The sequence below is a fragment of the Asterias amurensis genome, chromosome 13 (assembly GCF_032118995.1).
Source record: "Asterias amurensis chromosome 13, ASM3211899v1".
Taxonomy (NCBI): domain Eukaryota; kingdom Metazoa; phylum Echinodermata; class Asteroidea; order Forcipulatida; family Asteriidae; genus Asterias; species Asterias amurensis.
The window spans coordinates 9,772,010-9,788,452 of NC_092660.1; the positions used below are offsets into that span (position 1 = coordinate 9,772,010).

A 16,443-nucleotide genomic window follows, 5' to 3' on the forward strand; every position below is an offset into this window, starting at 1 on the left:
AAACCACAATGGAAAATCGACTTATAGGGTTTCCCTACAGTCTTGGTACTTTATGGGCGCAATGGAAGCAATTTATGTCTCCTTGCCTCTGGTCATTGCCTGGGTGCCCTTTGTACATCCAGTAATATTTATTTCCCTCAAAAGGGTTGCCCTTTACTCAGGAAAAACTGCCTGGGATCTAGGGACTGTTATGATTCAATTTCTGGCCGGCACTAAAAATGGCAGGTGTCACATCAACATCTTTTTCTTTTTCCCCTAACTGCGCGGTCTAGATAATTCAACAAACCTTCTAAATTTCCTTCAAATTTATCAACATAAAGTCTTCATAATCATAATTCCTAGATAGAACCAAAAAGAACGAGAAGTTTGCAGGAAAACATTTCAAAAGGAACTTGTGAACCCTTCAGCTTCCATGACACTGATTGAAAAAGAAAAACCCCAAATCGCAGATCAAAAGTACGTGAACAAACAACTTTGGAATCAATTTACAGCTTGCAGTGTGTTAATATAAATATCTCTTTTTATACAAAATCAGTTCTTGTTCTTTCTAAGAGATGACAGCTCTTCCCCAGGGCTTGTTGTGACAGACAATACATTATCCTGAAAAAAATTGATATCGGCCAGGAATCCTGGATCTCCCTTTGGTCTAGAGGATTACAATGTCCAGAGTGTTGCGTTTCAGACAGATTTGAAAAACTAGAAGGGTTTGGGAAAACTTTTAGATCCCTTGAAGGCAACTTATTTAAAGAGTTGAGGAAAGAGGAGTTAAGCCAAATAATTTCCTTAAATCATGACAAATTCCTGGCAGATATCACAAACTTGTCTACAATTAAAAAAATCCCGGATCAATTCTCGTACAATTCTAATTTAAAGGAACACGTTGCCTTGGATCGGTCGAGTTGGTCTTTGAAAAGCGTTTGTAACCGTTTGTAACAAAATGCATATGGGTAGAAAGATGTTGTAAAAGTAGAATACAATGATCCACACAATCATGCCTCGAAACTGCACGGTTTTCCTTCAGCCTCGTCGACAAACACGGTCGGCCATTCATGGGAGTCAATTTTTTGACTCCCATAAATGGCCGACCTTGTTAGTTTGCATAGTTAAAGGAAAACCACGCAATTTTGAGGCAAATTTGTGTGGATCATTGTATTCTACTTTTGAAACTTCATTCCAACGATATGCATTTTATAACAAACGGTTACAAACGCTTTTTATAGACCAACTCGTCCGATCCAAGGCAACGTGTTCCTTTAATTCCTTCTGGTTACACATCGTATGATTAACATTAATTCCCAAACCCATTACATTTAATCCAATGAAATCCACAGAGCTGCTTACATCAGCTTAGCAATAACCTCTTTATAGTCTCATGCAAGATCAACCGACTTACCTTTTCTTCGACGACAGACTTATCGGGGGCTTTCTTCCCCAGCCCAAGTGCCTTCCGAATTCTAAACAAAGACATCTTCCTTTGGGAGTGGAAGTAACGACAATGTGTACAGGTGAACCTGTCAGAAACTCTTCAAATATTTGTTGTCATGATGCGGTTGTGGTGTCAATGCTGACATTTCAGTTGAGTACCTTTGGACCTGACATGTTTCAAGTTTCGGTGGCAGCATGTCGGATAGCACAGGGATCAACTTAAACTCTCCAAGTCGAAGACGTTAAGTCTGACTTATTAGACTCCAACAACAAGAGTAATCCGTAGTTTACAAATCGATCAAAGGGACTGGACAAATTTAAGTGAACTTGTTTGTATAAAAAACCAGAATTCATTAATAAAATGTGGATTGGTAGGCCAACAAAGAATGATGGGCAACACGCTTCAATGTGGCTTTCTGTTCACAAACAGAGATTTCACTTGTATCAATGGCTGCACACTCAACCATTATGCAGGTGCCATCTTTCCCAGGTACATGAACCTGTACAAAAATAGCAGGATTGACTTCCTGGAATTTTGTCCAAAAATAAACCAAGATTTAAATCACTTTCCACGGGACGATTAAAAATCTGCAAAAGATTGTAGATTAGAAATTGTAGCCTTTTGACACTAGTTCAATATTTGAGGTTCAAATCCCACTTCAGACAAACCTTGTTTTACACATTCCCTTCAAAATTTCTTGTTAATTTAGCAAGGTCAATATCTCACGTCACTGCGGAAACTTTACCACTGAAAATTACCAGTAGGATGTCGATCCAAGTTTCTCAATGGTAAAACCTTCCGCTTTTCCTGTTCAACCTTGCTCAACAAAACCCAAGCCGAAATAAAAAAAATGTGTTAAGACCATGACACTGCAATAGGAACCAAGCAAACACAAGACACAAACTGCATTAGAGAAGTCAAAAGTAACACCTGTTCTTCAGGGGGGGTCCTTGATTCAGAATTCCTTCAGTATTTTTCCTCGACACCATGCGATAACTTGAAAGTGTTGTTCACAAGTGTGGCTGCCTCGTATAATCCACAAACAACCACATTTAAAAAATCACAAATGCCACAGTGCACAAAGTCATCGTGCAAAGAGTCGTTCTTCCGCCATGTCAGGATGTTCCTTTTGAGGGCAGCTGGCAGAACAATAGACTCTTGCCTGTTCTCCGTTAAATATATCCAGGAAACTAGGGCCGTTTGCCTCGACGAAAAGACTTCCACATGATCAAGTGATCCAAGTTCAAGTCACTAAGAAAACATATAAATATCCGAGGACCTCCGTCCCACCAATGACTCTAACAAGAGTGGTCGACCAGTACACCTTGTTGTAGGGCCTCATGTCACACTAAACACACCAGTCTCCGCTCCAGACTATTAGCGGGAAAAAAAACCCCACTGTAATGAATAAATTAAATAATACACCAAACTTCCTGCTGCAGATCCCCTGGGGTTCGTACAGTCATTTTTTTATTTTATGACTAAACCCGATAAGAAACCAAAGACAAAAAGAAAGTGACAATAACATCAACACCACCATATTGACCTCTTCTGTCAAGGTCAAATGTAAAAGAGGAGGAAACAAAACAAGGGAAGGTGAACACATTAAAGGAAGAATAATGTGGCAAATGTTCACAGCATATTTCAGGCCTCGACCTACAACCCATGGCAACCACAGCGATTGCTGTGGTGCCCTGTGCTTTTGCTGTTGTGCCCTTTGCAATGTTTCTAAACAAAAATTCACAGTTTCCCCATAGAAGTGCCCCTTAATGGAGGAAAATTGCTGTTCCCCCTGATGTTTAAAATCCAAGTGATTCACAGATTTTTGTGAGTTTATGTATCAAGAACTACATGTAGAAGTGACATTACAATAATATTCTGATGTACATGAAGGGCCTACATGTACTGTATATTAAATCTAAAATCTGAGTGTCTAAAAATGTTTCAAATTTATTTTTAAGCCAAGAGGTACTGACCATGACGAGCTTCTGTACTGCTTTCCTGAGTTGTTTGGAAACAAATCCAGATGCACACTTCATGTACTTCTTGCTTAGGATTCGAACCCACAACCTTTGTCATTCTAGAGCAGATGTCTTATAGTACCACTAGACCACCGAGATTACCCGGTAGCTACAGGCAGTATGAGAAACCTTACATTTTAGCAGTGGGAGCCGCACATGTTAAATTTGCATTTGGGATAAAGAATATTATTTGATAACGTGTTACACTGTATACTCAGTACTTTCCAGAGCCCTGTGAAAGGAAATCCACAGGCCTAGTACGCTCTAGTGATTACACATATTGGTGCATGGCTAAAAATCAATGCTCTATCCCTGATGCAAACTTAACATCTTTTAAATTGTTGTGGTACACTGGCACTGCTGCTTATAGGCTTTCAAACTGCCTAGATGCAAGCTCTGTGGTAAGACATCTGGGCCCAATTTCATAGAGCTGCTTAGCATAAAAATTTGCTCTGCATGAAAATTCTTCCTTGATAAAAACAGTATTACCAACCAAATTTACACGTAATTTTCAGGGAAGCAAACAATAGCTGAATACCAGTAACAAGCAATATGCAACAAATGGAAATTTTGTTGGTAATCCTGTTTTTATCAAGGAAGAAATTTCATGCTAAGCAAATTTTTGTGCTTAGCAGCTCATATGAAATTGGGCCCTGGTCTACATGTAGAATGGCATTGAAGGTTATAGGTTCGACTCCACCCTATTACTACATGTATACACTATGCCTGTGGATTTGTAATCACAGTACAGAGTATGCAGAGCTTTAACAGTCGGTGCATGGATAAAAACAATATATTCAACGACATTCTGCAATAATAAACTGATTCGTCGTGCGCGATGTTAAGGTGGGTTTACATCTAGCACCTGCACCTTCCGCGCTAGCGCCCTCGTTGACTATTCGCGCATTGTTATTTGATTAAATAAAAGTAATAACTTAAATAATGAAAATAGTAGCGTAATAATGGCATTCCGTTTGTAAAATATTTAAGAATAACCTGACAGAAAGAATACAGTTGATTGTCTGGCACATCCAGGATACGTATTAATAGTAATAATTTAATACAGTACAAGTAAACTTTTCGCTGTTTGAACGTACAACTGACTCTACGCTGTCAATAAAGAAAACCCAAGATAGAATGAGTCCCCACACATATCAGAATATGTAGCATGTCAACCCAATGCACAAACATTTCAAGCTGATACACTTTTCAGCACATAGGGATCTCATGGTGATATGCGCTTTATAAGAATGGTTTTATTAAATTATTATATTATTTTTTTAATATATATATTAAAATGATGAGAGTTTAAAAGAAAAAAGTTTAAATGTAAATTTTAATGACTTATAATATTAAAATCATTAAAAATTTCAAGGCTAACTCTTAAAAATGCTGGACGACAGATTGCACAGTTAGCGCATTCACTAAAAAATGGTTATTATTAACATTATTCACAAGTAATAAAGCACATGTACCGGTAAGTTTACATTTTGTATTGTAAAAACATTGACCTCATCTCAAGTCAATCTAATGCTCTACTGATGCAAAACATGAAATTGAAAACATTATTTGAGTGTTTTATGATGCAGGAAATAAACAGTGCCCCACAAAAAGAATGTTTAGGCCTACGTATTGGCATGAAACAATGCACAGTCATTGTCTAGAAGCACTACATAAAATCCAATTTCAACGTAGACTAACCTGCGTGTTAGTGAAAAAGCAAAACCACAGCCTTGTGAGTAATTTGCTCTATTGATTACCGTGTGCTTGATGATGTACAGGAATTTGCACTCCGCTGAAGGCGCTGGGAGTGTATAGTGTAGACAGGTGTTCCAGTCAATATATATACATTAATTTCAATACAGATTTCGTCGATTCGATTTAATCTGTTGTAAGAACAGTCAAAAGTTTATTTTCTTTTTTGTGTGTGTCTCTTTCGCCCTGCAGCCTTTGAAATTGTCCACTTCTTCGAGAAGTTATTGAAATTGATTTAAGGCAGGGCCTTGAATGAACCCGCGGCGCCCACAGCAATTGCTGTTAATGCCCTGTGCTTTTGCCGTGGTGCCCTTTGGAACGTCCCACTGCATAGAAGTGCCCCTCACAAGAGAAAAAACTGCTTTGCCCCTTCAAGAGAGAAGTTCAAGGCCTGTAAAGGTTTACATTAAGTGTGGCTGTCCATGTGGCCGTCAATTCTAACCTTTGACCTCCAGCCTGCTCGTTGCTAAAAAAAACATTGAAGAAAAGGCTGTCTGAACAATCCCCTGAAGGTCGTTTATACAGGCCTGCTACTCCATGGAGGCAATGGAGGTAATTGCCTCCAGGCACAGCTGCTCACTGCCTTAGTGCCTCTTGAAATGTTCAAGAACAACCCTCACACTACTGTTCCCACTACTAGGGCAAAGCTGCTTTGCACTTTAAAATTAATATACCAAAGTATCCGGCAACCTACCTGCTTAAAAGGCTTGTAAAAACTCATAAAACAAATTTCTGCCAAGCAAAATAATTTATAAGGATACAAGTTTTTTATTTTATGTAACATGGTAGTTTAGCGGTATTACGTACCCTACTCTGGCAGACAGTAACAATTTTCGCATACTTTTTGCCCTTTAAAACGGCTCTGTGAAACCGGGCCACGAAATCCCCAATGATCCCCAAAGATAAATGACACTACTCTAAAATATAATTTAGACAAATCTCAGATTGCAGAGTCTCAAAGTACAACTATTGACCCATTTGTAAAAAATATTACAGTAAACAGATAAAAACACGTATACCCCAACGAGGAAAATTTATTTTAGTCCGATGGCCATCGAAGGACTTTGATCTTTGTTGTTTTCTAACCACACGTGTTAAATTCAGTGTCATACAGACATGTACTTCCTCCAAACCGGCTGGCACAGGATGCGTGGTGCATACAAACACAATGTGTACTTAGGCCTCTCATTGCACAACACGCAAACAATTCTTTTTGAAGCTGGTGAAAAACCTTAACACTGTGAAATCTCATGGGATTTTCTTTCATAAAAATGCAACTTTTTATGAAGAAACCTTCTTTTCGTGCTTTATGACCATAAATCAAATTCCCCACACTCTCCAGGGTCCTTCACCTACACCCTCAGACCATTACGGGCCCAATAATTCAGAAAGGCAAAAGTGGCCTTATGTTGCCCCTAGTCACTGCCTCGATGCCCATTGAATACAACAGCTAATTCCTACAATGTAACAGGAGAAAACACCGTTGGCGCTTTCCCTTCCTAAAAATTAGCATCAGGCCTGATGAAGTTACCGTCCACTCCCTCCTCCCTACAATACAATGTTACCTACCCCTTTGCCAACAGCCCCATCCCCTCCCCACTGTTCTTCCATCCATTGCCCCCTTATCAATTAAATGCTGCCCCTTAACTTTTCTGCGCCTTGAACACCCAGCAGGGTGGATACGTGCGCATTACAAGTCTTATTATTGTTATTATTATTATTATATTGTTATTATTATTAAGCCCCCTCCATAATTTTTTCCCTTTACCCATTGTCAGTCGCCCTCACGACCCTGGTGTTAATTTGTGATTTCCTTGAGATGACAGTTCTGACAGGTTGCTGATCCTTAGATGAAGATTATTAGGCCCTACCTCAGGCCTGATACTTCACACGAAGGCAACGCAGGCGATTGCCTCCATGCCCCCTGATCATTGCCTTGGTGCCCTTGAAGTGACAGTAGAAATTTACAATTTCCTCATAAGGTGCGCTTGATTAATGAGATAGTCCTTAGTACCCTTGCCCTTTCCAAAAAGAAGGATACAGGGCTGTATGATTACCTTCCATTATTTTTTTTTAAATTCTCACCTCAGATTGTCGTCTTCGAACAACGACGCTGTTCACCCGCAGTCTGGTCTCAGCCTCCTCTCTTTCGTCGTACTCCTCCCTGGCCCGGGTGACCGCCCTCATGAGCTGCGCTCGCTGGTCCTCATCGTTGATGCCATAATCATCCGCCAAGTCATCTTCCGTCACCGCCCGGAAATTCCCCAGAGTGAACTCCCCAGGGAAATGCTTCAGCGCATCAGAGAGATTGTTCTCGTGGAGGAACACCCTGAATGCCAGATGACCTGACGAGGTCGTAGGGGCGTCCAAGGTCGACTTCTTCCTCCTTGACATTGCTATCTTGTCCAGGGCAGGTGGCTTTAAAATTTGGGGGTTCCCGTTGCCTCCTTCTGCCATTTCAAACTCGTTCACTTCAACTCTGAATTTTAATCAGTCCAAGACTACATCCTGCAAAGGAAAAACAATTGAAAAAACTTGATTAAACATCACACACCCAAAATACTTTTTCACAAAAACTGAATTTACTAAATATTGCAATATCTTACGAAACCTTTCTCCTTTCAACTTCATCCTTTTTTAATGAAAACAATTACTTTTAGAAGGCAGACATGAGCGACAAAACAACACTGACATTAGATCTCAGAGTAAGACTAATAAAAGTACCGAAAAGTGCAGTTGGAAGTTCGATCCTACATTAACATTTGATTAATGCTGCAGGTTGTTTCAGAAAAACTGTCACAGGCAATTCAAACTCTGCTACACTTGTGGATAGTGTGTTTACACTGTCAGTATCAAATATCTAGAACCCACTCACCCTGGGTACCTGTTAAAAGGGAGGCCTACGAGTAATGTTATGAAATGACCTATAACAACGAGCAGGTGTTGTTGTCAACCGTCTAGTCAGCCAACCCAATACACCAAGGCTTTACTCTTACTGAGGAACAATTTGTCAATATCCTCTCATTGGGAGCAAGCTGGTCCCAATTTCATTGAGCTGGTTCAAACAAGCAGAAAACATGTCAATTAATTTTCTGCTAAGCAAAAATGAGCAGGATACCAGTCACACTATGGTACATCTGACAAGGTATTTTGGCAGGTAATCTTATTATTCTGGTAGTGGTTAGCATATTTTTGTTGTAATGTAACTCAATGAAATCTAGCCCCAGAAAAAGTGCCAATATGCTGGACTCCTGGATAACTTTCAATATGGCTCACCACTTTTTCACTAATTTTTACCAAAAGGGATAGACCATTGATGTAAATTAGATACTATATTATTTCATAATCATATGGAATGAAAACAGTGGTGGCGCTGTACGGAAACTTTTCCGGACTCCCTCCAGCTCAGGGGTAGTTGGGTGTGTATTGCCTGACACAATGTTTTATTAGGGGGTAAGCATAGTTAGCCTGGTTATCCTAGTATAACTACATTATAAAATTGAGCCCAGGATTGGGTTAAAAAATCCGATTTGTGTTATTATTATGAGCTAAACTGTGAGACAAAATGTAGCCTGTAGGCCTAACGCCCTACCCTAGTTATTTTTATCATGTGTACAAACCATCACTGGGCAGCCATGCCACAACTTGCCATCATCACAAAACCATTAAATATCCCAAGTATTACTACTAGTACTAGTATTGCCAAGTGACAAGTCAAACCATTTTTTTTTTTGCCTAGGGTAGGTAAGCCACATCAGAAGGCTTGGTGGGTCAAGGTCAAACACATTTTGTAAAGAAAATAATGTCATTTTTATTCTGAAATCAATCAGAAATTCCAGATTTACCAGCATTTCATGCATGTATTAGTCCTTGAAATGGCCTGGGCTTAACCATGGCTTAACGGTACCATTTAATTTTAACAGTTAATGGATCAACATCAATACCGGCATATCTATCACTGGGATACGGCGAGAACCACCACAGTTACATCAATAACATACCACAACACGCAATTCAATACTGCAGTCTACACACACACCAATATAAAACTATAATTCGATCTTATTTTGCATCTCTCGTTTACACCATTACATCCGGCTGGAGCAGACAAAAACGAAAATGGCTACTTTAGAGTAATACTTTAACTGTTTACCTGGTCAGTTTGGAGGGTATCCAATGCGAGATTCTGGAGCAATTACATAATTTATAACTCCAGTCAGCCATTTGGAGAGAGTTATTTCTATGCTTGGACACGGACGATCATTTTCCCGCATACGATCATGTGTCCATCGATTGCTCTGTGCTGCGCGGACAGCCGTGGCAAAAACTCAGGGATCGAATTTAAGCTGTAGCAATTTGCATTTTTGGAATACGGGGTAAACACATTAAATTACTCTTGTACTGAGAATATATGTCATATTATTACTTATTGCGGTAATTGATTGGCTATTTTCCCTACATCCAATTAATTGAAGCTTTAAATGCATTATGTGTGTAATAGTTTTATCAGAAAGTCCCTGAAAATCCACACAACCCCAAGAGGGCGCTATAACTATTCTATAGCAGCAGAAAACCAAAAGGTTATTATTGAATCATTTTCATTAACCCACACTGGGTACTTCACCACAAAAATGACGTTTGTTTGTGTTGAAGCTTGATGGGGACATTTTACTAGTGACGCCATAATTGTCATTAGATAGCTAGTTACAATTAGGGAGAAAAATGGATAGTTGTAAAGTCATCCGGTGTCAAATGCAATTGTGTCCGCCATGCAATACTGTCCGCTCCGGACATTTTTGCATATGGGTCATTCCATGTCAGACCAACGCACTTTTTTACCGCATGTCTTCCGATTTTGATAAAAATTGCTGTGCTTGTAGGTCCTAATGAGCAATGAATGCACACCAATTTTTAGCCCGATCCGACTTACCATGTGGTCAGGGCAGAAACCACTAAAATCTGACGTTTTTAGGGTAAAATACCACCTTTTTGGTAAAAATATGTCATAACCATGTCAATTCTCATCACACATATGCAAATTTGGTATCAAAATGATGAGAATTGCATGCTGAAATCAATTTTTTTGTCAAAAATATATTTTCTGAAATGTAAGTCACTGTAATCTTTATTATGTTATCGTGACCTTTGACCCAGTTTTTAAAATAATGTATCATTCCAAAAATCAACGAAATAAAAATCACTTAATAGAGCATGTCTTCCTCTATCAGAATCCACTAAGAAACAGTTGGGCTCTTTAAAATTTACAACTTTATGACTATTTTTGTACAAGTCACCATGATCTTTAATATGTTGTCGTGACCTTTGACCCATTTTTTGAAACAATGCACCATTCCAAAAATCAACAAAATAAAAATCACTTGATAGAGCATGTCTTCCTTTATCAGAATCAACCAAGAAACAACTGGGTTCTTCAAAATTTACAATTTTATTACTATTTTGTACAGTTGTTAGGTTACAAATTAGTCAATTTATATACTTACATAATAAATCCACCAACAAAACTCACTCTTCTGTTTTTAAAGTTACTTAAAGTCTTCATGGTTTGCGATTTTTGTTTTGTTGATGGCTGATGTGGTTTCACCAGAATCAGAATTTAAGTTATCAGCAGTGACGCACCCAGGATTTATTATTTTTTGGGGGTGGGCCATATTTTCCCCAAATATTTCTTTCGAAGATTGTAAAACAAAAAATCAAAATAAATCAAACAAACAAATTGAATACCTTGGAGGGCTGGGATCAATCCCCTAGACCCCCCCCCCCCCCTTCGGGTGCAACACTGATTATTAGTGGTTCCAGTTAGAGATTACATCAAAGTTGAGATGGAGAAGCTGTCTGCCTTTCTTCAGTAGATCATCACAAACTTATGCAGTCTTGCTTTAACCCCCTGTGATGAATCTTGAACAACAAATTAATGCATAATAACTTTCTGAGAAATCCTCAAGAACAATTTGTTTACCATGCTGCAACTCTGACTTCAGGGCCCATTTTGGTAGAGCTGTTCAGCAGCAGATTTTGTGCTAATTGTGCGATTTCCATTTCATCGTATAGCACACGAAAAGGCATGCTAACCTTCCGATGAAGTCAGAGTTGCAGCATGGTGACATTTTTTTTACCATCTTGGAAAGAATTTTGTTTGGGAAATATGCCCCCCCCCCCTCAACCCACAACCCAAACTAAATCCTGGGTGCGTCACTGCTGGTATCTTAAAGTATGATGCTGGTTAGACCACATCAGCCCTCAACATAAAAAAAAATCCCAAACATTTACAGTTTTAGTAACTTTGGAAAGTTTTTTATTATTTTTTGTTTATAAAGTAAAGTAAAGTTTATAAATTGACTAATTTGTAACCTAACAACTGTACAAAAATAGTCTTAAAGTTGTAAATTTTGACGAGCCCAGTTGTTTCTTAGTGGATTCTGATAGAAGAAGACATGCTCCATCAAGTGATTTTCATTTCGTGGATTTTTGGAATGATGCGTTATTTCAAAAATTGGGTCAAAGGTCACGATAACATATTAAAGATCATAGTGACTTGTACAAAAATAGTCATAAAGTTGTAAATTTTGAAGAGCCCAACTGTTTCTTAGTGGATTCTGATAGAAGAAGACATGCTCTATTGATTTTCGTTGATTTTTTGAATGATACATTATTTCAAAAACTGGGTCAAAGGTCACGATAACATATCAAAGATTACAGTAACCTACATTTCTGAAAATTTATTTTTAACAAAAGAATTGATTTGAGCATGCAATTCTCATCATTTTGATACCAAATTTGCATATATGTGATAAAATTGACATGGTTATGACATATTTTTTACCAAAAAGGTGGTATTTTACCCTAAAAATGCCAGATTTTAGTGGTTTCTGCCCTGACCACATGGTAAGTCGGATCGGGCTAAAAATTGGTGTGCATTCATTGCTCATTAGGACCTACAAGCACAGCAATTTTTATCAAAATCGGAAGACATGAGGTAAAAAAGTTTGTTGGTCTGACATGGAATGACCCATATATGCAATCGTGTCCGGGGCTAATCAAAAACCGTCCGGTGGACGTAGGGCCCAATTTCATAGCGCTGCTAAGCACAAATATTTGCTTAACATGAAATTTCTCCCTCGATAAAAACAGGAATGCCAACCAAATTTCACCATGATTTTCAAGACAAGCAACCAAACAACAGCTGAAGACCAGTACGAAGCAATTATGAAACAAAATGGAATATTTGGTCGGTAATACAACGGCCGAACATTTCCCATGTCATTCGTGACATGCACCCTTAGCTTGTAAAACAAATGACGAACGTGTTCCGTCGACCAAGGGCGTTTAATTTATTGCAAGGACGGTTTTGCACGGGGGCGGACACAACTGCATATGCAATTGCATTATGCAGCAGCGTCCGGGCGGACACGATTGCATATGCAAAACCGTCCAGCAGACATTATTGCATATGTAATAATGTCCTCCAGATGCAATAATGTCCTCCAGATAGTATTGCACAGAGGACATAAAATGCATGCGACACCGGGCGAATTGAAGATTCCTTCATTCGTGTCACACCTCACTGGTCAATTATTTAAGACTTTAATAAAACTGGACAAAGGCCTTCACTATTATTATAAAATTAACAAAACATATACATGGAAGTGCATTGATGATCAATCAAGGGAGACTAACAACCGTCAATGATGTAGGTCCTTTAGTACTTTTTATGCTAATGATGTGGCACGAGAAGTCCTGCTACATATACATGGAAGTGCATTGATGATCAATCAAGGGAGACTAACAACCGTCAATGATGTAGGTCCTTTAGTACTTTTTATGCTAATGATGTGGCACGAGAAGTCCTGCTACTCCCACCCCCCCCCCCCCCCCCCCCCACCGGAGATTCAGTCGCCCCAAAATGGCAAACTGTGTACAAGTTCTTCGCTCGGACGATAACGCCCTCTTTTGAACCATCCTTCTACTGACATGATACCCCGGGGTGGGGGGGGGGGGGATATTCGGTGAACTATGGGGAAGAATTAACAGACTTCCCTGGGACAATGGAATAGGCATAGTCCAAGTCTTGCAGCTTATTAAAGCATATTATTTTTGTTTGTTATGAAACTTAGCTCGAGGTGTGTCCGTCTCCAAAAGCATCTCAAAACAGAACAGCGCAATCTTTGATGGCCCACTTGTGTTTTGAGGCATTTTGTGGTGAGGTATTACACTATACATTATTTTGTTTTCGGTAACACCATAATTACCTGTCTAAATTTTCTGTTCTTTGGGAACCATTGGGTCTTGCTTTTTTTTATTTTCATGCCGCGGAGTAGACGGAATTCCAGATGAAAACACCTGTCAATGTTATAGTTCCAAGTTTTGTATGGCGCTATTCTGAAACCAAGGATTCCTCGTCAGTGAATTTTACAAACAGAACTACTACTATTAAACAGCGCCACCTCTTGGCAACGTCACAAAGTGGAGTGGAAGAAGTGTCGAAGAACTGAGACGAGCAGCGAATGAAAGTCACCGGGTGATGGCGGCAACTCCAGGAGTGCGCCACCATTACAACCTGAGGACGAGGCGGCCACACAGACGCAAGTCTATGATGATGATGATGATGATGATGATGACCTCTTGGTACAAAATCGTCTCGATTAGACCATTAGACCTTTCTTTTGCAACGTCACAGCGTGAGGTTTTGCCAACCCAGATTGCAAAACTATGGAAAGCCATAGGTGCAAATCAAGAAAAGATCGCTAATTTTGGTAATACTGTTACCAAACTTGTTGATGTTGTTTAAAACAAAACAAAAAATTATTATAGGTAGTTTACCTAATTGAAAGTGTGCAGTGAATGTTGATTTTTGTTGAGACATTTGTTTTTACGATTTAGTGTATTACTAACATCCGGCCGACCATGCCAACCAAGGCGGTTTGTTTATCAACAAAAGAAAAGTCTATAGTGATTATCAGAGCCGTCGGCTCTAGACTTGTGGACAAGTCGTTTTAACAATCGGCCCCACGCGGAGTCGAAATCGGGGAGCCATCAGTTCGCGCGAGAGCAGTGATCTCGCGAGAGCACTATCTCAGTGCGTGGGGCCGAATATAATGATCCACACAAGTATCACTCAAAATTGCACGGTTTTTCTTTACGCCGCGAACTAACACGGTCGGCCATTAATGAGAGTCAAAATTTTGACTCCCATAAATGGCCGACCGTGTAAATCGACGAGGTATAAAGAAAACCGTGCAATTTTGAGGCATGTTTGTGTAAATCATTGTATTCCACTTTTACAACATATGTCTACCCATTATGCATTTTATAACAAACGGTTACAAACGCTTTTCAAAGACCAACTCGACCGACCCGAGGCAACGTGTTTCTTTAACGACTTGTCCACAAGTCTACGTCAGCTCTGGTGATTATAATAGTATAAAGCGCCCTCGACGACCGAAGTACGGAATGAAAACGTGTGCCAACTTCCGAAGATCGATCGTGTCTTGAAGACAACGCAAACGTTTTTGTTTGTTTGTAAAACTAAACAGGTGCACTTTACGTCACGATCGATCTCAACAAACTGGGTTCGATTGTGTAGGTTTGAAGTTACCGTAACGGCAAAAATCTTATTGCTCAAGCAAGTCTTGTTGTTTATATTTTTTATTGCACTAGAAATTAGAATGAACACAATAATTATCACAACAATGTCATGAAAAAAAAATATCATTCATTAAAAGATAAACCCTGAACATTTTGCATATGGTCAAAGAAAAATTATAGGTTAATTTGACATGATTCTAATCTATACTATATACAATCCCAGCCTATTCAAATGGAATTTTTGTAAGCAGCAGAGCACCAAGTTTAATGGATAGTTTTTTTGCTGTAAAAATGGGCCACACTCGACCGCACGAACTTGTATGCCCTATGTGTATTCTATATCTATACTGGTATTGTAGAGAAGTTTGTAGAAACTTATTGAATACAAAATGTAAGCATGTACCTTTGTCTTCTGGTTACCGCAGGTTTGGAACGACCGGGCGGTCGAGGGTTTTCCTTAGTGATAATCGATACCACCAACTGTCACTGGGAAAGATTGAGTCATGCAAATCGATATTCGGAGAGCACGGGACGCGGCCTTTTTTTTTTTTTTTTTACCGCCACCCCCCCCCCTAATCTTCCACCCCAAGATTTAACGGCCAAGGCCTGTGTATCCGGGGGGGGGGGGGGGGATCTAGTTTCAGGGATGAAATTGCGGGGTCGAGGCCTTTGAGGCCATAATTGCCTAGTTGCCCCATGGAGCAATATTGCTTCATGGCCTTGGTGCCGACAAGTTCTCAAAGACTGAGTTTTTCAAACGGAAGTGCCCTTTGCAAAAATTAAGAATGGGCCTTCTGTCAGATGAAATTCCAATCCCCTACACGCAACAGTGCCAAATAAATAAATAAATAAATAAATAAATAAATACATCAACAATGAGACGGAAGGAATGTTATTAAATTTCGTGGGTCAAAGGTCATGCAAGTTCTCTTTGGGGTAGGCCTACGTGCGGACATTCAGGCTTTCACTCCTTTATTCGGGTTTCAATCGCCGAGCTTCAGAGTGTGACACAATTATTTACAAACTATTGTTAACCTTTACCACACGGAAGCTAAAGGTTGAAAAGTTGAATGGAATTTCTTTGTGTTCATGACAAGGAAGGTTTTTTCCCCTTCTTTGGTGTGTTGGTTTCGATACAAAACACCTGTACGTGTTCTTGGAAATGCAGACCTATGCACCTATTCGGAAAAAGAGCAACTGACCACAAAGTATGCCTTAAAGGCAGTAAACACTATGGGTAATTGTCAAAGACTAGCCTTCATAGATGGTGTATCTCAACATTATGCATAAAATAACAAACCTGTGAAAATTTGAGCTCAATCGGTCATCGAAGTTGCGAGATAATAATGCAAGAAAAATAACCCTTGTCACACGAAGTTGTGGGCGTTTATAATTATTATGGTTGATTTCGAGACCTCAAGTTCTAAATCTGAGGTCTCGAAATCAAATTCGTGGAAAATTACTTCTTTCTTGAAAACTATGGCACTTCAGAGGGAGCCGTTTCTCACAATGTTTTATACCATCAACCTCTCCCCATTACTCTTCACCAAGAAAGGTTTTATGCTAATAATTATTTTGTGTAATATTACCAATAGTGTCAACTGCCTTTAAAAATCAACCCCGTTTTGGGCACCACAC

The 16,443-nt window shown here is 39.4% G+C and overlaps 1 protein-coding gene across 6 annotated transcripts in view; it reads right to left on the minus strand.

Annotated features, from left to right (window-relative positions):
* Positions 1–9,467, minus strand: part of LOC139945907 (microtubule-associated serine/threonine-protein kinase 3-like) — a 107,255-nt gene extending 97,788 nt beyond the window's left edge. For 4 of the 6 annotated variants that reach the window (XM_071943417.1, XM_071943416.1, XM_071943415.1 and 1 more), the window contains exons 1-2: positions 9,356–9,467; positions 7,288–7,710 (exon numbers count right to left, since the gene is read on the minus strand). In XM_071943417.1, coding sequence (XP_071799518.1) covers positions 7,288–7,659 — 372 coding nt within the window. In that variant the 5' untranslated portion in view covers positions 7,660–7,710; positions 9,356–9,467. Of the gene's footprint in view, positions 1–1,393; positions 2,810–7,287; positions 7,711–8,077; positions 8,248–9,355 lie in introns of those variants that run through there. The other 2 variants (XM_071943414.1, XM_071943420.1) reach the window with 2 other exon arrangements.
* Positions 9,468–16,443: the final 6,976 nt, after the last annotated feature.